Source organism: Nerophis lumbriciformis, linkage group LG15 (assembly GCF_033978685.3).
Source record: "Nerophis lumbriciformis linkage group LG15, RoL_Nlum_v2.1, whole genome shotgun sequence".
Classification (NCBI taxonomy): Eukaryota; Metazoa; Chordata; class Actinopteri; order Syngnathiformes; family Syngnathidae; genus Nerophis; species Nerophis lumbriciformis.
Genome location: NC_084562.2, coordinates 33621308 through 33644489, shown reverse-complemented (window position 1 = coordinate 33644489; position 23182 = coordinate 33621308). Strand labels below are relative to the sequence as shown.

At 42.3% G+C, this 23182-nt stretch overlaps 1 protein-coding gene across 1 annotated transcript in view; it reads left to right on the top strand.

The window, feature by feature from the left end:
* iqgap1 (IQ motif containing GTPase activating protein 1) overlaps window positions 1–23182 on the top strand; it is a 178076-nt gene that overhangs the window by 1746 nt on the left and 153148 nt on the right. The window contains exon 2 of the mRNA XM_061975071.1: window positions 19150–19252. Within this exon, the coding sequence (XP_061831055.1) occupies window positions 19150–19252 (103 nt within the window). The remainder of the gene's footprint in view (window positions 1–19149; window positions 19253–23182) is intronic.

Below are 23182 nucleotides of genomic sequence, written 5' to 3'. Positions count from 1 at the left end.
ACCAACTGTAATTTTTTAATGCTAGACATAGGGAGACCCGAAAATAATACGTTACAGTAGTCGAGACGAGACGTAACGAACGCATGAATAATGATCTCAGCGTCGCTAGTGGATAAAATAGAACGAATTTTAGCGATATTACGGAGATGAAAGAAGGCCGTTTTAGTAACACTCTTAATGTGTGATTCAAAGGAGAGAGTTGGGTGGAAGATAATACCCAGATTCTTTACTGATTCGCCTTGTGTAATTGTTTGGTTGTCAAATGTTAAGGTGGTATTATTAAATAAATGTCGGTGTTTAGCAGGACCGATAATCAGCATTTCCGGTTTCTTGGCGTTGAGTTGCAAGAAGTTAGCGGACATCCATTGTTTAATTTCATTAAGACACGCCTCCAGCTGACTACAATCCGGCGTGTTGGTCAGCTTTAGGGGCATGTAGAGTTGGGTGTCATCAGCATAACAGTGAAAGCTAACACCGTATTAAGGCTTTAAACGCAATATGAACATACATACCACATAGCCTGTGATGTCCTTATTTACTTCTCCAAAAACATTAACAAGCAGGCTCGGCTTTTTTGTGGCCCTAAAAACGATTTTGTTGGTGGTCCTATTTCGGTTTTATTATTATTGTACTACAGTCGTCCCTGCCACATCCAGCTTCCAAGTTTGCGGCTTGTAAAGGTGACGAAGAATGTTAGTTCATCAATCAATCTTTATTTATATAGCCCTAAATCACAAGTGTCTCAAAGGGCTGCACAAGCCACAACGACATCCTCGGTACAAAGCCCACATACGGGCAAGGAAAAACTCACCCCAGTGGGACGTCGATGTGAATGACTATGAGAAACCTTGGAGAGGACCGCATATGTGGGTAACCCCCCCCCCCCCCTCTAGGGGAGACCGAAAGCAATGGATGTCGAGTGGGTCTGACATAATATTGTGAGAGTCCAGTCCATAGTGGATCCAACATAATAGTAAGAGTCCAGTCCATAGTGGGGCCAGCAGGACACCATCCCGAGCGGAGACGGGTCAGCAGCGCAGAGATGTTCCCAGCCGATGCACAGGCGAGCGGTCCACCCCGGGTGCCGACTCTGGACAGCCAGCACTTCATCCATGGCCACCGGACCTGTGCCCCCCCCCCGCCCCCTCAAGGAAAAGGGGAGCAGAGGAGAAAAGAAAAAAAACGGCAGATCAACTGGTCTAACAGGGGGGCTATTTAAAGGCTAGAGTATACAAATGAGTTTTAAGATGGGACTTAAATGCTTCTACTGAGGTAGCATCTCTAATTGTTACCGGGAGGGCATTCCATAGTACTGGAGCCCGAATAGAAAACGCTCTATAGCCCGCAGACTTTTTTTGGGCTCTGGGAATCACTAATAAGCCGGAGTTCTTTGAACGCAGATTTCTTGCCGGGACATATGGTACAATGCAATCGACAAGATAGGACGGAGCTAGACCGTGTAGTATTTTTTATACGTAAGTAGTAAAACCTTAAAGTCACATCTTAAGTGCACAGGAAGCCAGTGCAGGTGAGCCAGTATAGGCGTAATATGATCAAACTTTCTTGTTCTTGTCAAAAGTCTAGCAGCCGCATTTTGTACCAACTGTAATTTTTTAATGCTAGACATAGGGAGACCCGAAAATAATACGTTACAGTAGTCGAGACGAGACGTAACGAACGCATGAATAATGATCTCAGCGTCGCTAGTGGATAAAATAGAACGAATTTTAGCGATATTACGGAGATGAAAGAAGGCCGTTTTAGTAACACTCTTAATGTGTGATTCAAAGGAGAGAGTTGGGTGGAAGATAATACCCAGATTCTTTACTGATTCGCCTTGTGTAATTGTTTGGTTGTCAAATGTTAAGGTGGTATTATTAAATAAATGTCGGTGTTTAGCAGGACCGATAATCAGCATTTCCGTTTTCTTGGCGTTGAGTTGCAAGAAGTTAGCGGACATCCATTGTTTAATTTCATTAAGACACGCCTCCAGCTGACTACAATCCGGCGTGTTGGTCAGCTTTAGGGGCATGTAGAGTTGGGTGTCATCAGCATAACAGTGAAAGCTAACACCGTATTAAGGCTTTAAACGCAATATGAACATACATACCACATAGCCTGTGATGTCCTTATTACTTCTCCCAAACATTAACAAGCAGGCTCGGCTTTTTTGTGGCCCTAAAAACGATTTTGTTGGTGGTCCTATTTCGGTTTTATTATTATTGTACTACAGTCGTCCCTGCCACATCCAGCTTCCAAGTTTGCGGCTTGTAAAGGTGACGAAGAATGTTAGTTCATCAATCAATCAATCAATCAATCTTTATTTATATAGCCCTAAATCACAAGTGTCTCAAAGGGCTGCACAAGCCACAACGACATCCTCGGTACAAAGCCCACATACGGGCAAGGAAAAACTCACCCCAGTGGGACGTCGATGTGAATGACTATGAGAAACCTTGGAGAGGACCGCATATGTGGGTAACCCCCCCCCCTCTAGGGGAGACCGAAAGCAATGGATGTCGAGTGGGTCTGACATAATATTGTGAGAGTCCAGTCCATAGTAGATCCAACATAATAGTAAGAGTCCAGTCCATAGTGGGGCCAGCAGGACACCATCCCGAGCGGAGACGGGTCAGCAGCGCAGAGATGTTCCCAGCCGATGCACAGGCGAGCGGTCCACCCCGGGTGCCGACTCTGGACAGCCAGCACTTCATCCATGGCCACCGGACCTGTGCCCCCCCCTCAAGGAAAAGGGGAGCAGAGGAGAAAAGAAAAGAAACGGCAGATCAACTGGTCTAACAGGGGGGCTATTTAAAGGCTAGAGTATACAAATGAGTTTTAAGATGGGACTTAAATGCTTCTACTGAGGTAGCATCTCTAATTGTTACCGGGAGGGCATTCCATAGTACTGGAGCCCGAATAGAAAACGCTCTATAGCCCGCAGACTTTTTTTGGGCTCTGGGAATCACTAATAAGCCGGAGTTCTTTGAACGCAGATTTCTTGCCGGGACATATGGTACAATGCAATCGACAAGATAGGACGGAGCTAGACCGTGTAGTATTTTATACGTAAGTAGTAAAACCTTAAAGTCACATCTTAAGTGCACAGGAAGCCAGGAAGTTCCTGTCTAGAAAGCTTTCTTGATGCCAAAAACGCATTTCGAAATGGCCATGAAAATATAAAATGTAATAATAACTCCATCCATCCATCCATCCATCTTCTTCCGCTTATCCGAGGTCGGGTCGCGGTGGCAGCAGCCTAAGTAGGGAAGCCCAGACTTCCCTCTCCCCAGCCACTTCGTCCAGCTCCTCCCGGGGGATCCCGAGGCGTTCCCAGGCCAGCCGGGAGAGATAGTCTTCCCAACGTGTCCTGGGTCTTCCCCGTGGCCTCCTACCGGTCGGACGTGCCCGAAACACTTCCCTAATAATAACTCATACTTTGTAAAAATTTATTTAGATGGGAAGCAATTATCAGCGATAATCGAGGGCTTTTATCTGGCCCGCTGGACGCAATGAAACCCAAAGGGCATGACCTCAGGTAGCATGTTTTTATTGCTGTACCAGAATATGATGAAGCGTATATTGTAACCACGGTGGGAGACGAGAAAAGACCGGTGTCTTTCCTTTATTGTCAATAAGCGTACAATGTTATGCAGAGGTATAGTTATAACAATTTTATAGACAAATTGTACTATGTAGGGGAGGCGGGGCAAATATTCTCTTCTTCCTGGGGGGGAGGGGGGCATAACAGAATATCAAGATTCAAGATTCAAGATGCTTTATTGTTGTCCATTCTTTAACATGTACAAGACACATAAGAACTGAAATTTCATTTTCGGCACAGTCCCACTAAGAGCAGACATACGTTACAAGGGCACAAGACGGGACCGCCAACGGATCAGCCACTTACGGCGCTTCTTAAAAAAGGTGGGAAAAAGGTGACATTGGGAAAGGGGGAAGACTAAAAAAAATATCACTCTAAGGCTGGACCCTCAGGAGGGGTCCAGACTAAGTCCGAGGAAAAAACCCCACATAGCATAAATTTGGGGCCCTGGAGGCTGGCTGCCGCTATAAAGCGCTACTCAGCCATCCACAACCCCGGAGGAATTAAGCAGTGGTGAAGGCGTTTATTGGGGGAGGGGATATATTTGAGAAGCACTGGCCTGACCTAAGCCTTAATAATATTTTTTGTGGTAAACACATGCTTTCATATCTTTTGACAAGGTTTGTTATGGTAAACTGTCTGTAGGTTAGATATAATCAGAATCAGAATCAGAAATACTTTATTAATCCCTGATGGGAAATTAAGATTGTCAACACAATCCCATTCAAGATCATAAAATATTTTTTAAACCTTAAAAACAATATATATATTTTATTGTTTTTGAAAATGAGAAATATCAATAATATATAAAGAATCACTTGGATCTTAGTCAGCCGGTTACCACGGCAGTACCCCCGCCCTGGGGTCGTCCGCTCGCTCTACCTGGGCCCCATGATAATGTTTTGCGTCCTTCTACGCAGGCCCCCGGGACCTTCGACAGTGCAGATACCCTGCTGGTCCTCTCTGCAGACTAACCTGACTCTCGCCAGATCCTTGTAGTTCGCTGAGCTCCACACAAGGATCTGGGACTTCTCAATAGGAGATGTATTTCAGAAGGCGGGGCCTTCTAAAAAAATCATTGTATGTGATTGGATAAACCACTTGTCTGTTATCTTGAATGACGCGCTACTACATCGAAATCAACCTGTGACGCTGATGAGAGTGACGCTGGGGAAATCCAAAACAAAACAGCCGACATATTGGATAACGACAGAGCGAAAAGTTGTCTGTTCATCTTTTAAAGATCTAATATTCGATAGATTCGGCAAAACAGTTGCAATAGCAGAATCAATGTCAGCACACGACTCCTCGCTGCGTGCCGCCATTGTAGTTTGAATCAAACAGTTGCTTCGGCGCTAGTCACATCTATGAAATCCTGCCCGGCGATCCTGATTGGTTCATTATTTTTTGCTATCTTGAAGGAGTTTGCAATGCCTTGTGTGGAGCTCAGCAAACTATGAGGATCTGGCGAGAGTCAGGTTACCTGCAGACTCCCCGGCGTTATAATAATATCATCCATCCATCCATGCATTTTCTACCGCTTGTCCCTTTTGGGATCGCGGGGGGTGCTGGAGCCTATCTCAGCTGCATTCGGGCGGAAGACGGGGTACACCCTGGACAAGTCGCCACCTCATCACAGGGCCAACACAGATAGACAGACAACATCCACACTCACATTCACACACTAGGGCCCATTTAGTGTTGCCAATCAACCTATCCCCAGGTGCATGTCTTTGGAGGTGGGAGGAAGCCACAGTAATATCATATAATATATGATATATAATATCATATATTATAATATATGATATATCTACCAACCGAGCGGTATAGCTTCCGCCATCCTAGTCACTGCCGTTGTGTCCTTGGGCAAGACACTTTACCCACCTGCTCCCAGTGCCACCCACACTGGTTTAAATGTAACTTAGATATTGGGTTTCACTATGTAAAGCGCTTTGAGTCACTAGAGAAAAAGCGCTATATAAATATAATTCACTTCACAATTCACACTAAAGGTAATTATTGCATATGATTAAAATCAAGAGCGAGAGTAATATTTCAGTGTTAATATTTGAGTGGGTTCTGGGCTCCTCTGTTGTGAAAGAGTTGGGCCCCCGAGGCGAAAAAGGTAAAGAAATCCACTGAAAATTAGAAAAAATTTAACTGTACACGACTAATAAAGACACCACTTTAAGTATTAAACACTGTCTGTATAAAATTAAAAAACATAGAAATACGGTCATAAGCGACAATTCTACCGACAACAAAGCATGCTGGGAAATGCTTGCTTGGCACAAGCTCAGACTTGCCAACTCCTTTTGACTCGACAGAAATCCCGACTGAAGCCATTAACCCTCCATGATTTTGATGTTTTTGTGTGCATATAAAGTATTGTAGCTTTTTGCCCCGCTGTACGATTGACTTCGACACCACTGGTTTTCTGTATTACTCTCAGTTACCAGATGTAAATTTGGCTATAGGAGTGTGTGCCTAAAAGACACAACTGACAAAAGTGCAATTTCAGTATGTTTTGTCATTTGATAATAAGAAATAATGTATTATTAATAAGACATAATGTATTTTATATATATATATATATATATATATATATATATATATATGTATGTGTGTGTGTATATATTAGGGGTGTAACGGTACGTGTATTTTTATTGAACCGTTTTGGTACGGGGGTTCGGTTCGGTTCGGAGGTGTACCGATTCTGCTTCTGTCTCTGTCAGTCCTCTACACAGCACCCAGCATTGTCCCACCCACACAACCATCTGATTGGTTACACACAGAGTGGTAACAGCTAATCAGCAGTGCGTATTCAGAGCGGTAACAGCCAATCAGCAGTGCGTATTCAGAGCGCATGTAGTCAGTGCTTAGCGTTTAGCAGGTAAGCATCAGGCAGCGGCCTCTCCCCAAATTATAATAAGCATCTCCCAGTCAACTACTAGTAAGATCACTATGAGCCCGTTGACCTTCTAGAAATATAAAAGGCAGCTCAGCTCGCTCGCAGTCCTGGCTTGAGGTGAAGGCTAATTCGCTTTTAGCGTAACGTTAGCTCATTTTGCGGTGTGTGTGCGTGTGCGTGTGTGTGTTACGGACAGCAAAGCCCTGTCTGTCTGTTATTTCACTTGACCTTTTTCTGTGTTGATTGAGCTGTGTTGAAGCAGCAAAAAAGGACATTATGTTAAATGAAGAGTTTCTGTCTCTGATAGTTGATATAATAATGTAACTGCATCATTAAGCCTACATGAACTCCATGGTGTTCAGGGATGAATAGTCTCTCCTATTGCTATCGTACTATTTTTTCAGCTATAGTTACATTAATCATGTAACTATAGTATAATGTATAATGTCTGGTAATGCATTTATTCTTTGTATTTTAACTTTGTATGCTCCTATATGGACCTTAGGAAGACTAGCAGTCGTCTTGGCGTCAGCTAATGGGGATCCATTCAATAAACAATAAACAATCATTAGTAATGGAGCAGCCTAGTTTTGAATTGCAGGGTCCCTGCTATCACATGTTGATAAAAATATAACATTTACATAATAAAAATCAACTACAGGCTTCCCAAATGTTGTAATAAATTAAGCATGATGAGTTGAAACTGTTAAATGTTGAACTTTTTATATGTAGAAGAAAAGTTTTGTCATTTTATTTAATCTGAGCAACAACTTGAGGCAGTTTAATGTTGATTAACGTGGGCAGAATTATTGTAGTGTTCCCAATGTTAAAAAGATAAAGCCACTGTTTACAAATTTGGTAAATAAATAACCAAAAAATTTATATTTCGAAATTTTTGTGTACCGTTACACCCCTAGTATATATATATATATATATATATATATATATATCCATCCATCCATCCATCTTCCTCCGCTTATCCGAGGTCGGGTCGCGGGGGCAGCAGCTTAAGCAGGGAAGCCCAGACTTCCCTCTCCCCAGCCACTTCGTCCAGCTCTTCCTGTGGGACCCCGAGGCGTTCCCAGGCCAGCCGGGAGACATAGTCTTCCCAACGTGTCCTGGGTCTTCCCCGCGGCCTCCTACCGGTGGGACGTGCCCTAAACACCTCCCTAGGGAGGCGTTCGGGTGGCATCCTGACCAGATGCCCGAACCACCTCATCTGGCTCCTCTCGATGTGGAGGAGCAGCGGCTTTACTTTGAGCTCCCCCCGGATGGCAGAGCTTCTCACCCTATCTCTAAGGGAGAGCCCCGCCACCCGGCGGAGGAAACTCATTTCGGCCACTTGTACCCGTGATCTTGTCCTTTCTGTCATAACCCAAAGCTCATGACCATAGGTGAGGATACCTCTGGATTGGCAGACCGGGGTGGTGGTTCCTCTCTTTAAGAAGGGGAACCGGAGGGTGTGTTCTAACTATCGTGGGATCACACTCCTCAGCCTTCCCGGTAAGGTCTATTCAGGTGTACTGGAGAGGAGGCTACGCCGGATAGTCGAACCTCGGATTCAGGAGGAACAGTGTGGTTTTCGTCCTGGTCGTGGAACTGTGGACCAGCTCTATACTCTCGGCAGGGTCCTTGAGGGTGCATGGGAGTTTGCCCAACCAGTCTACATGTGTTTTGTGGACTTGGAGAAGGCATTCGACCGTGTCCCTCGGGAAGTCCTGTGGGGAGTGCTCAGAGAGTACGGGGTATCGGACTGTCTGATTGTGGCAGTCCGCTCCCTGTATGATCAGTGCCAGAGCTTGGTCCGCATTGCCGGCAGTAAGTCGGACACGTTTCCAGTGAGGGTTGGACTCCGCCAAGGCTGCCCTTTGTCACCGATTCTGTTCATAACTTTTATGGACAGAATTTCTAGGCGCAGTCAAGGCGTTGAGGGGATCTGGTTTGGTGGCTGCAGGATTAGGTCTCTGCTTTTTGCAGATGATGTGGTCCTGATGGCTTCATCTGGCCAGGATCTTCAGCTCTCACTGGATCGGTTCGCAGCTGAGTGTGAAGCGACTGGGATGAGAATCAGCACCTCCAAGTCCGAGTCCATGGTTCTCGCCCGGAAAAGGGTGGAGTGCCATCTGCGGGTTGGGGAGGAGATCTTGCCCCAAGTGGAGGAGTTCAAGTACCTCGGAGTCTTGTTCACGAGTGGGGGAAGAGTGGATCGTGAGATCGACAGGCGGATCGGTGCGGCGTCTTCAGTAATGCGGACGCTGTATCGATCCGTTGTGGTGAAGAAAGCTCTCAATTTACCGGTCGATCTACGTTCCCATCCTCACCTATGGTCAGAGAAATATATATATATATATATATATATATATATATATATATATATATATATATATACAGTGGGGCAAAAAAGTATTTAGTCAGCCACCAATTGTGCAAGTTCTCCCACTTAAAATGATGACAGAGGTCTGTAATTTTCATCATAGGTACACTTCAACTGTGAGAGACAGAATGTGAAAAAAAAATCCTGGAATTCACATTGTAGGATTTTTAAAGAATTTATTTGTAAATTATGGTGGAAAATAAGTATTTGGTCAATAACAAAAATTCAACTCAATACTTTGTAATATAACCTTTGTTGGCAATAACAGAGGTCAAATGATTACTATAGGTCTTTACCAGGTTTGCACACACAGTAGTTGGTATTTTGGCCCATTCCTCCATGCAGATCTTCTCGAGAGCAGTGATGTTTTGGGGCTGTCGCCGAACAACACGGACTTTCAACTCCCTCCACAGATTTTCTATGGGGTTGAGGTCTGGAGACTGGCTAGGCCACTCCAGGACTTTCAAATGCTTCTTACGGAGCCACTCCTTCGTTGCCCGGGCGGTGTGTTTGGGATCATTGTCATGCTGGAAGACCCAGTCACGTTTCATCTTCAAAGCTCTTACTGATGGAAGGAGGTTTTGGCTCAAAATCTCATGATACATGGCCCCATTCATTCTTTCCTTAACACGGATCAGTCGGCCTGTCCCCTTAGCAGACAAACAGCCCCAAAGCATAATGTTTCCACCCCCATGCTTCACAGTAGGTCTGGTGTTCTTGGGATGCAACTCAGTATTCTTCTTCCTCCAAACACGACGTGTTGAGTTTATACCAAAAAGTTCTATTTTGGTTTCATCTGACCACATGACATTCTCCCAATCCTCTGCTGTATCACCCATGTGCTCTCTGGCAAACTTCAGACGGGCCTGGACATGCACTGGCTTAAGCAGGGGGACACGTCTGCCACTGCAGGATTTGATTCCTGTCGGCGTAGTGTGTTACTGATGGTAACCTTTGTTACTTTGGTCCCAGCTCTCTGCAGGTCATTGACCAGGTCCCCCCGTGTGGTTCTGGGATTTTTGCTCACCGTTCTCATGATCATTTTGACCCCACGGGATGAGATCTTGCGTGGAGCCCCAGATCGAGGGAGATTATCAGTGATCTTGTATGTCTTCCATTTTCTGATAATTGCTCCCACAGTTGATTTTTTCACACCAAGCTGCTTGCCTATTGTAGATTCACTCTTCACAGTCTGGTGCAGGTCTACAATTATTTTCCTAGTGTCCTTCGACAGCTCTTTGGTCTTGGCCATAGTGGAGTTTGGAGTCTGACTGTTTGAGGCTGTGGACAGGTGTCTTTTATACAGATAACGAGTTCAAACAGGTTTATTAATTAATACAGGTAACGAGTGGAGGACAGAAGAGCTTCTTAAAGAAGAAGTTTCAGGTCTGTGAGAGCCAGAGATCTTCCTTGTTTGAAGTGACCAAATACTTATTTTCCACCATAATTTACAAATAAATTCTTTAAAATTCCTACAATGTGAATTCCTGGATTTTTTTTTCACATTCTGTCTCTCACAGTTGAAGTGTACCTATGATAAAAATTACAGATCTCTGTCATCATTTTAAGTGGGAGAACTTGCACAATCGGTGGCTGACTAAATACTTTTTTGCCCCACTGTATATGTATATATATATATATATATATATATATATACTAGGGGTGTAACGGTACACAACAATTTCGGTTCGGTACGTACCTCGGTTTAGAGGTCACGGTTCGGTTCATTTTCGGTACAGTAAGAAAACAACAACATTTTTTGGTTATTTATTTACCAAATTTGGAAACAATGGCATAACATACATATACACACAGGGTCCATTGCCTGGGTTAATGTGGTCAACATACGTATATAAAATAAAAACTAATTAAGATAAGGCTCAGAATGGTTTCTTAACAAAACTTTTCTACATATAAAGTGCTTTTTTTGATTGATTGATATATATATATATATATATAGCAGTCGTCCCTGCATTCTTACGATGGCCAGCTATATATATATATATATATATATATATATATATATATATATATATATATTAGGTGTGTAACGGTACGTGTATTTGTATTGAACCGTTTCGGTACGGAGGTTCCGGTTCGGGGGTTCCGGTTCGGTTCAGAGGTGTACCGAACGAGTATATATATATATATATACACACATATATGTATGTATGTATATATATATATATATATATATATATATGTATGTATGTATGTATGTATATATGTATATATGTATATATGTATATATGTATATATGTATATATATATATATATATATATATACACATATATGTATGTATGTATATATTTATATATATATATATATATATATATATATATATATATATATATATATATATATATATATATATATATATATATATATATATATATATATATATATATGTGTGTCCTCTTTTGCGGGGCTGTCCAGGCTGTCCAGGCGGAGTTTCTTAAATGCCTCAAATGTCCGGCATTTTGAGTTAGGGTTGCGTGTATTTTCAATGTACGTTCAGGGTTGAGAAGGGGTTAAAAACAAAACAAATTGTCCGTGCAGCAGCATTCGTGAGGGAGGAGCAGAGACAGAGAGTGAGAGAGTTATGATAAGTTTTTCAACTTGTTTAAGTCGGGGTCCACTTAAATTGATTCATGATACAGATATATACTATCAGATATATTCTATCATCATAATACAGTCATCACACAAGATAATCACATTGAATTATTTATAATCCGGGGTGTGGAGAGGGGCGCCTGATGTAAGTGTCAGAGTTTGATATGAGAATAAATCTAAAGTTAAAATATAGGGTAGAAATGCACCCATTTGCAGGAAATGTAGTCTTGATTTTCAAAATGTTATTTCAAGGCTTGCATGTCTACATTAAAACATTCTTCTTCATACTGCATTAATATATGCTACTTTTAAACTTTCATGCAGAGAAGGCAATCACAACTAAAAAAATCACTAATTTTTTCAGACGGTGTTGATGTGGAAATTTTTGCCTCGGCATTTTGATGGTGTGGACGTGTGGCACCGAACGGAGATAAGCGTCTCGACAGACGTTACAATATTTGAACAATGATGACGAAAACTGTTTTCTCTGTCGTGTCCGTGTGTCGAAAATTGTTATGCGCTTATTTTTTTATTTGATTTTGTGCGTGGCATAGATTTGCCGTGCGCAGAGGACGTTTGAGCAGGCGCGCACCTTAGCGGCTGCGCTAGCATCACAGCTAACGTTAGCCATGCTGCTACCTCTCTGCTGGGAGAGGACATATACGTATGTGACGTGTGTAAGAAGTTGCGCTTGCTGTCTGTGAGAAGGAGACAGAAGAAGGAGTGGGAAGAGCCTGTAGTGCAATGCCAGCAGCTAAAAGCAACTGCGTGAGAATCCATAGACCTGTGGATGTGTTGAAGGTGTGCTGGAAAATGCGGAACGGAAATAGGGAGCAGCAGAAAAGTGGAATGTATTATTTGAATCTGTCCGTTCGAAAACACGGACCGGTGTTTTTTTTTAAACTGGATCTGGATCGGCATTTTCCCATGCCTTGCCGATACCTATTTTTTGGCAAATATCGGCGGCCGATCCGATCCAAATATCGGATCGGGACATCCCTAATGTACACTTTAAACAAACGCAACAAACTGGTCTCATCATACCGGCACAGAAGCAAGGCACTACTGTGTAACAATGGCCACACCTCCATGTAATGTACCCTATATATATGTAACAACCACAGGTACTTAATTAAAATCCCCTGAAGAGCAGAGAAACCTGCGAAACAGGCTTGTAGGGATGAAATAGCCTCTGTGTTTTTTCCTGACAGACCTAACGTATATTCCGCTCTACTCCGGTATTGAGCACTGTATAACGGATAAACCACAGAAACCATGACTCTATATATATATATATATATATATATATATATTTATATATATATATATATATATATATATATATATGTATATATGTATGTATGTATGTATATATATATGTATGTATATATAATATTATTATTGTACTTACATACTATACAAACTACTACAATTCAGTCCTATCGAATATGTTCAATAGTCATGTATTTATATTCCAGATAATGTCGAAACGTCGTATGAACGCAGAGGTCATTCAAAACAGTTATGCCAATTTGGCATTGATTGAAATAGTAAACAAAACACAATAGATTGGTAATACTAGGAAAAAACTAATGGTTTTTCAACATAATGTCTTTCGGGAAAACATTTGGCTACAATATAAACTTAAATAATATGCTCGTTTTAGAAATACGTCCATAAATCTCTCACGATGACGGCGGGTGAAGCGATGCTAAATTAGCAACATCTGTATGGGCTTTTCAATGGACGCGGCTACACCGCTGCTAAACCGAACTAAAATGATTACAAAAGACTTGTCGACTGACCGCTAAATAGAAGTTTAGCAGAAACAAAGTATAATTGTATCCATGAGGTAATTCAGTCCTTCAAAGTAGAACAATTAAAAACACCTGCAGAGCACGACGACTATAATGATGATCATCTACTGAAGTGACCGGTTGCCATAATTATGTGGCCTCTCCGAGTCTCCTAGCTCTAAACAATCGCATAGCGTGTTTATGCCAGGGGCTGGCCCTGTTAAGAAGTTACAATAGGAACACACCCTTCCCTCTTTTCCATATCTATTACCAGAGGTGTGGACTCGAGTCACATGACTTGGACTCGAGTCAGACTCGAGTCATGAATTTGATGACTTTAGACTCGACTTGACAAAATGTAAAAAGACTTGCAACTCGACTTAGACTTTAACATCAATGACTTGTGACTTCACTTGGACTTGAGCCTTTTGAATTGACATGACTTGACATGACTTGCTACTTTCCCCAAAACCCAAAGATGAAAAAGTTATTCGGGAGCGCTCCGTATTTTTCATTGTGTACTTGTCTATCAGCGTTGCGTGTGTCAGCTGGTGTGCTCTCAGTACAACAGCCAATCAAATTAGATCTACTTTGTTTTCATCACACAGCATTCATCCAATCAAATTGCAGGACAACCAACGAAGAAGACATGTCCAAACCACACGCCAGTGAACAAAAAATGATACCTAAAATAATTTTGTTTGGGTATAAAAATTACGAGGTGGTCAACACAAAACGGTTTGCAGTATGCAACACATGCGGTTCGAAAATTACTGATGGAGAGGCAACAACTTCCAACTTCGTCCGGCATTTGAAGTTGCACAAAGAACGGTAAGTTTTGAATGTAAGATAACGTTTATTGGGTAAGTAACGTGACTTTTATTTGCTGTGTAGTTAAATCAGTGAGGCTGTAAACTCACTGCTAACGTTATAACGTTATTGCAAACACGGGAATCTGTTGCAGTTCACTACCTTATTCATACTTTTTGTTCAGTGATTTTTTTTAATCAGGGTTACGTTAGTCAATATATCACACGTAACGTTAGACGGCGGTCAGCAGCACCGCGTATTTTAGCCACCTAAAAAAAGACAAAAATAGTCAAATAAAGGTCAGTTAAAATGTATACTATATTATGAATATGTGTACCGTTTTAGCTAGCTTTCTGACATACTGTTGGTTGTTTACCTCAGTGGTCCCCAACCACCGGGCCGCGGCCCGGTACTGGTCCGTGGATCGATTGGTATCGGGCCGCACAAGAAATAAATTTTTTTTTTTTCTTTTTTTAATTAAATCAACATAAAAAACACAAGATACACTTACAAGTAGTGCACCAACCCAAAACAACTCTCTCCCCCCTTTTGTTCTGGGCATTGAACATGAAGACTCTTCCTTCACTGTTCCGAGTGGCCATGAGAGTCTTGGCAGTGCCTGCCTCCAGTGCTCCAGTGGAGCGAGTTTTCAGCCATGGTGGCATCATACTACGCCCCCATCGTGCACAAATGACTGACAGACTCTTGGCTAATTTGGTCTTTTGCAAATGCAATGCAGCATAGGGCCCTGACATATAAAAAGTACAACTTTTTTGTTATGTTCACGTATATGTCATGTTTTTTCAATGTTAACACTTTTGTACAAATAAGTACATTTGCACTTTATTTTTCAATGTGTTTGTTCTGTAAAGGAATGAGTTAATGTTTAAAATTAATAGTGCTATTATAAAGTGCAATGTCAGCACAATTTTCTTTCCTGCAATTTAAAATGCACTTGTTTTAATAAATAAATACAGCGTTTGAAAAGCATACACAATCTGTGTTAATATATTAGTCTGTGGTTAAAAGGACTTGAAAGGACTCGAAACTCAAAATGCAGGACTTAGGACTTGACTTGAGACTTTCCAGTCTTGACTTTGGACTTGACTCGGGGCTTGCCTGTCTTGACTCGGGACTTGACTCGGACTTGAGGGCAAAGACTTGAGACTTACTTGTGACTTGCAAAACAATGACTTGGTCCCACCTCTGTCTATTACTCATTTATTCACTCCATAACTTGTACATGTTGACACTTACAATATTTGGCTTGCTTACATTGTGTCAGTTTACTGTTTGTTCACTTCCTGTGTTCACGATCACAGTTTTCTAAATAAAGGTTAAATAATAGATCATGTGTAGCAATGGATAGATACAATGCTACCTCTGTTTTCATTCCAAAAGATCAGACGAAAACCGAATCGTATGAAAATCGAAGCACTTTTATGATATATTGATAAATGATAAATGAACATTTAACATCACTTTTACCTTTATTGAAGACTTGTTGGAGAAGATGGCAATGAGTGGAGAAGGAGGAGAGGAGGAGAGAGTGACACAAACATACTTTGCTACTAGATCCATCCACCCATATTTCTTGAAATCAAATGTGTTTTTCACCTTCTTCATTCAAGGGCTGGTATTCACAACTTTCTTTTGCCAGATGGTGGCTTGTTTTGCAGTCGTAAAAAGCAGAGACTGAGTCACCGACACGAGGTATTCTTTGTTTGGGCACTCGATTATGCGGAATTATACGTGAGGCAAACAAACAAAATAGGAACAAATAAACATTTGCTTTGCCGTACAACAACGGAAAAGGAAAACAGGGACAATATGTTTGCGAACATTTTCAGCAAAAACCGAAATATATGAAAAGTGAGGCCTAGAATAACCGAGGTATCACTGATGATAGGATACATTAGGATAACAAAAACAAATTCAATCCAAGTCAATATATATCAATCAATCAATCAATGTTTATTTATATAGCCCTAAATCACAAGTGTCTCAAAGGGCTGCACAAGCCACAACGACATCCTCGGTATAGCCCACATAAGGGCAAGGAAAAACTCACCCCAGTGGGACGTCGATGTGAATGACTATGAGAAACCTTGGAGAGGACCGCATATGTGGGTAACCCCCCCCCCCCTCTAGGGAGACCGAATGCAATGGATGTCGAGTGGGTCTAACATAATATTGTGAGAGTCCAGTCCATAGTGGATCCAGCATAACAGTAAGAGTCCAGTCCACAGCGGGGTCAGCAGGAAACCATCCCGAGCGGAGACGGGTCAGCAGCGCAGAGATGTTCCCAACCAATATACAGGCGAGCGGTCCACCCCGGGTCCCGACCCCGGACAGCCAGCACCCCATCCATGGCCACCGGATCTGTGTGTCTTCCCCTCCACAAGGGATAGGGGGGAGCAGAGGAGAAAAGAAAAGAAACGGCAGATCAACTGGTCTAAAAAAGGGGGGCTATTCAAAGGCTAGAGTATACAAATGAGTTTTGAGATGGGACTTAAATGTTTCTACTGAGGTAGCATCTCTAACTGTTACCGGGAGGGCATTCCATAGTGCTGGAGCCTGAATAGAAAACGCTCTACAGCCCGCAGACTTTTTTTGGGCTCTGGGAATCACTAATAAGCCGGAGTTCTTTGAACGCAGATTTCTTGCCGGGACATATGGTACAATACAATCGGTAAGATAGGCTGGAGCTAGACCGTGTAGTATTTTATACGTAAGTAGTAAAACCTTAAAGTCGCATCTTAAGTGCACAGGAAGCCAGTGCAGGTGAGCCAGTATAGGCGTAATATGATCAAACTTTCTTGTTCTTGTCAAAAGTCTAGCAGCCGCATTTTGTACCAACTGTAATCTTTTAATGCTAGACATAGGGAGACCCGAAAATAATACGTTACAGTAATCGAGACGAGACGTAACGAACGCATGAATAATGATCTCAGCGTCGCTAGTGGACAAAATGGAACGAATTTTAGCGATATTACGGAGATGAAAGAAGGCCGTTTTAGTAACACTCTTAATGTGTGACTCAAAGGAGAGAGTTGGGTCGAAGATAATACCCAGATTCTTTACTGAGTCGCTTTGTGTAATTGTTTGGTTGTCAAATGTTAAGGTGGTATTATCAAATAAATGTCGGTGTTTAGCAGGACCGATAATCAGCATTTCCGTTTTCTTAGTGTTGAGTTGCAAGAAGTTAGCGGACATCCATTGTTTAATTTCATTAAGACACGCCTCCAGCTGACTACAATCCGGCGTGTTGGTCAGCTTTAGGGGCATGTAGAGTTGGGTGTCATCAGCATAACAATGAAAGCTAACACCGTATTTGCGTATGATGTCGCCTAGCGGCAGCATGTAATTACTAAAGAGTGCAGGGCCAAGAACCGAACCTTGGGGGACTCCGCACGTTACCTTAACATAGTCCGAGGTCACATTATTATGGGAGACGCACTGCATCCAGTCAGTAAGATAAGAGTTAAACCACGACAAGGCTAAGTCTGACATACCAATACGTGTTTTGATACGCTCTAATAAAATATTATGATCGACGGTATCGAAAGCAGCGCTAAGATCAAGAAGCAGCAACATAGATGACGCATCAGAATCCATCGTTAGCAGTAGATCATTAGTCATTTTTGCGAGGGCTGTCTCCGTAGAGTGATTTGCCCTGAAACCGGATTGAAAAGGTTCACAGAGATTGTTAGACATTAAGTGTTCATTTAGCTGCTGTGCGACAATTTTTTCGAGGATTTTCGAGATAAACGGAAGGTGGGACACCGGCCGGTAGTTTACCATGAGGTCAGGATCGAGGTTAGGTCTTTTGAGCAAAGGATGAATAACCGCTTTTTTGAATGCTAGTGGAACAGTGCCAGAGGAAAGTGATAAGTTTATAATATTTAGCACTGATGGACCTAATAATACAAAAAGCTCCTTAATAAGTTTCCCAGGAAATGGGTCAAGTAAACATGTTGTTTGTTTTGTCCCATTGACACATCTTAACAATTCCTCTAATGTTATTTCATCAAAGAGAGAGAAACTATTTTGGAGGGCGGTATCCTTCGTAGATACAGTCGTATCTGTGTTAATAGAACCCAGTTGTAGCTGCGATGCATTGTCTTTAATCTCCTTTCTAATGAGTTCAATTTTCTTATTAAAGAAATTCATAAAATCATCTGCTGAGTGGGTGGAGCTACTGGGAGGAGTCCCTTGTTGGGTTAGCGATGCTACTGTACTAAACAAAAATTTCGGATCATTTTTGTTGAGGTGGATGAGATTTGAGTAATATTTAGCTTTAGCTAGGGTAAGCATGTGTTTATAAGTTGTTAAACTATCACTCCATGCTTGATGGAAAACCTCAAGTTTAGTAGCGCGCCATTTGCGTTCCAGCTTTCTACATGATAATTTATGGGCTCTAGTTTCTTCTGTAAACCATGGGGTGCGCCTTTTAGGAAAAATATAAAATATAATATATAATATATAATATCTGAACCAAACAGCCACATGTTAACTTTGTGTTGTAGCTGACAAAGCAAATGTATCTGATAATTATTTCATTATTTGAAAACCAACAAAATCTGAGCCCAGAATTGGACACCACTGCCATACAGGTTTACTTATGACTAAAGGGAGTTCTTTGTATTACTTGCCCCGTCACCTCACTTCACCTCACCCAAAATTTGGGAGGACTCATTCCCTCCTGTCTGTAATCTCTTGGAATCAACGCCCACTGTTTTTTTTTGTTTTCCCTGTATAGATAATAAGGAAAGAATGCCCACACAAGGTGACTAATAAATGAGCTAACTTCCTTTGAAAAGTCCCTCGGTTTCATGAATTATGAAGGAGCCAGAAGGCTGTGTGGAAAAAGACAGTGATTGACAAAAACATTAAGCTGTTTGTGGAAAAAAAGACATACTGCAGTGATTGACATGAAATTCATAATGTTTCCACTCTATTGAGTTCTGCAATCCAACAAATGCATCTTTGTTTGTTTTATTTAACATGTATGTTAATTTATTTTTTATTCTCTAGCTGTCCTGGATGGCGTGGAGCGACTCACTGCGGAGGAGATGGACGAGAGGAGGCAGCAGAATATGGCCTACGAGTATCTTTGTCACCTGGAGGAGGCAAAAAGGTAAGAGCTGGAAGTCTATTTTGGGAGTGCTATTCTAGCAATTACCTTCTATTTGACCTGGGCGATAGGGGTGTGAAAAAAAAAAAAGATTTTTGAATGAATCGCGATACTTATTTTTAATGATTCTTAATTGATTAAAAATTATCAAAATCAATCTGTTCTGTCCAGCCACTCAGGCAAATCATATTGTTGATGTAGATGTCAATATCTGCTGTACAGATAGATGTACTTTATTTATATTTGACTTTATTACATGTTCGGGTAACATTTTGTAAACAAAACCAGTTTATTTTAAGTAACATAAAAATGTATCAGGGCTGTTATCTTTTTTATGGAGGCATGTAGTTCATCATAGAACAGGCACCCAATGTTATTAAAAGAGTATTAATTTTGAATCGAGAATGGGTTTGAATCCAGAATCATTTCTGAACCGAATCATTACCCCAAAGAATCAAATCAAATTGAATCGTGTGGTGCCTAAAGATTCAGAGCCCTAAAAATTAAATCTCTAATTTTTTCACAAAGAAATTTGATTTACGATTTCTATCCAACTTATGCGAGGTTGGATAGAATCCGAGGTTCGACTATCCGGCATAGTCAGGAGGAACAGTGTGGTTTTCGTCCTGGTCGTGGAACTGTGGACCAGCTCTATACTCTCGGCAGGGTCCTTGAGGGTGCATGGGAGTTTGCCCAACCAGTCTACATGTGCTTTGTGGACTTGGAGAAGGCATTCGACCGTGTCCCTCGGGAAGTCCTGTGGGGAGTGCTCAGAGAGTATGGGGTTTCGGACTGTCTGATTGTGGCAGTCCGCTCCCTGTATGATCAGTGTCAGAGCTTGGTTCGCATTGCCGGCAGTAAGTCGGACACGTTTCCGGTGAGGGTTGGACTCCGCCAAGGCTGCCCTTTGTCACCGATTCTGTTCATAACTTTTATGGACAGAATTTCTAGGCGCAGTCAAGGCGTTGAGGGGATCCGGTTTGGTGGCTGCAGGATTAGGTCTCTGCTTTTTGCAGATGATTTGGTCCTGATGGCTTCATCTGGCCAGGATCTTCAGCTCTCACTGGATCGGTTCGCAGCTGAGTGTGAAGCGACTGGAATGAGAATCAGCACCTCCAAGTCCGAGTCCATGGTTCTCGCCCGGAAAAGGGTGGAGTGCCATCTCCGGGTTGGGGAGGAGATCTTGCCCCAAGTGGAGGAGTTCAAGTACCTCGGAGTCTTGTTCACGAGTGAGGGAAGAGTGGATCGTGAGATCGACAGGCGGATCGGTGCGGCGTCTTCAGTAATGCGGACGCTGTATCGATCCGTTGTGGTGAAGAAGGAGCTGAGCCGGAAGGCAAAGCTCTCAATTTACCGGTCGATCTACGTTCCCATCCTCACCTATGGTCATGAGCTTTGGGTTATGACCGAAAGGACAAGATCACGGGTACAAGCGGCCGAAATGAGTTTCCTCCGCCGGGTGGCGGGGCTCTCCCTTAGAGATAGGGTGAGAAGCTCTGTCATCCGGGGGGAGCTCAAAGTAAAGCCGCTGCTCCTCCACATCGAGAGGAGCCAGATGAGGTGGTTCGGGCATCTGGTCAGGATGCCACCCGAGCGCCTCCCTAAGGAGGTGTTTAGGGCATGTCCGACCGGTAGGAGGCCACGAGGAAGACCCAGGACACGTTGGGAAGACTATGTCTCCCGGCTGGCCTGGGAACGCCTCGGGATCCCCCGGGAGGAGCTGGACGAAGTGGCTGGGGAGAGGGAAGTCTGGGCTTCCCTGCTTAGGCTGCTGCCCCCGCGACCCGACCTCGGATAAGCGGAAGAAGATGGATGGATGGATGGATGGATTTCTATCCAATTTTTCCCTCTACTTTTTAAAGAAACTAATGAATACAAATGACAGGTAATTCAAAAAAAGTGTTGCTTTAATTTGATCAAAAACTAGTGTACTGCATTCTAGCAAAATTGTAATTTTCATTAAGTTGGTTCTTTTTCAAACAGACTTGAATTGGACTTTGAAACAATGATTTAAAAAACCCTAAAATTATTAAACAGATTATACTTATCTTTTGTGGATGATTCTGAAATATTTACTTTGATGCTTTTGCTTAAACGATGATCAATATGCATTGTCCTAATCAAATAAAGTTACTCAATATAGAGCTTCCTATGGGAGGGCAAAACTTCTGTAAACAAAAATGTAGCATATCGTTGCAGAGTTTCCCCTCGATTGCCATAACACCTGTGGCGGTTGGGGCGTGGTTAGGGGTGTGATGGAGTGTGGTCACCATGAGGCCATTGCTTAATTTGCATGATTTGCTATGACGATATGATTTTCTTTTAATAGGCTAAAACATGTATACATACATTTAAAAACAAATCTGTTATTAATAATTAGTATTAACATATATTTTTATTCATCTTTTTCTATATTTGCTATTGTTGCTGCTTATTGTACATTGTACTTTGTTGAGAATTTTTGAAGAGTCTAGAGACTTTTAATTACTTTTTTTTTTTTTTTATTAAAAACGACTATCAACAAATCTAGCATCTTTTTCTGGTGTTATTATAGAATGTACTCGTGTTTAGAGACTCTACTTCTGTCCCTCGGTGTCCCCAACGGAAAAGCGAGCTGCAGCGAACATGATATCACACTTGCTTGGGCGCTGCTGCTCCAGTTGGACTTTCAGTCCTTAAAAGCCGCCACTGTCCTTTTAGTATCTATACATTTGGTCGATGGCTGTCCGCGGGTATATCTGGGATATATTAAAGTCACGTCCACATCGCATACATGCTGACTACGCTCCAGACAATTGCGTGCATCCTGTTTACATCCGGTTTCAGCAGCGCTGTTTTCTGTAATCAAAGTATTTTTTCGGTGGCTGAGTTTTTGGTGCATCACTAGTCAATAGTGCACACATAATACCGGTAGGTTATACAGGTAAAAGCCAGTAAATTAGAATATTTTGAAAAACTTGATTTATTTCAGTAATTGCATTCAAAAGGTGTAACTTGTACATTCATTGCACACAGACTGATGCATTCAAATGTTTATTTCATTTAATTTTGATGATTTGAAGTGGCAACAAATGAAAATCCAAAATTCCGTGTGTCACAAAATTAGAATATTACTTAAGGCTAATACAAAAAAGGGATTTTTAGAAATGTTGGCCAACTGAAAAGTATGAAAATGAAAAATATGAGCATGTACAATACTCAATACTTGGTTGGAGCTCCTTTTGCCTCAATTACTGCGTTAATGCGGCGTGGCATGGAGTCGATGAGTTTCTGGCACTGCTCAGGTGTTATGAGAGCCCAGGTTGCTCTGATAGTGGCCTTCAACTCTTCTGCGTTTTTGGGTCTGGCATTCTGCATCTTCCTTTTCACAATACCCCACAGATTTTCTATGGGGCTAAGGTCAGGGGAGTTGGCGGGCCAATTTAGAACAGAAATACCATTGTCCGTAAACCAGGCACGGGTAGATTTTGCGCTGTGTGCAGGCGCCAAGTCCTGTTGGAACTTGAAATCTCCATCTCCATAGAGCAGGTCAGCAGCAGGAAGCATGAAGTGCTCTAAAACTTGCTGGTAGACGGCTGCGTTGACCCTGGATCTCAGGAAACAGAGTGGACCGACACCAGCAGATGACATGGCACCCCAAACCATCATTGATGGTGGAAACTTTACACTAGACTTCAGGCAACGTGGATCCTGTGCCTCTCCTGTCTTCCTCCAGACTCTGGGACCTCGATTTCCAAAGGAAATGCAAAATTTGCATGGTTGGGTGATGGTTTGGGGTGCCATGTCATCTGCTGGTGTCGGTCCACTCTGTTTCCTGAGATCCAGGGTCAACGCAGCCGTCTACCAGCAAGTTTTAGAGCACTTCATGCTTCCTGCTGCTGACCTGCTCTATGGAGATGGAGATTTCAAGTTCCAACAGGACTTGGCGCCTGC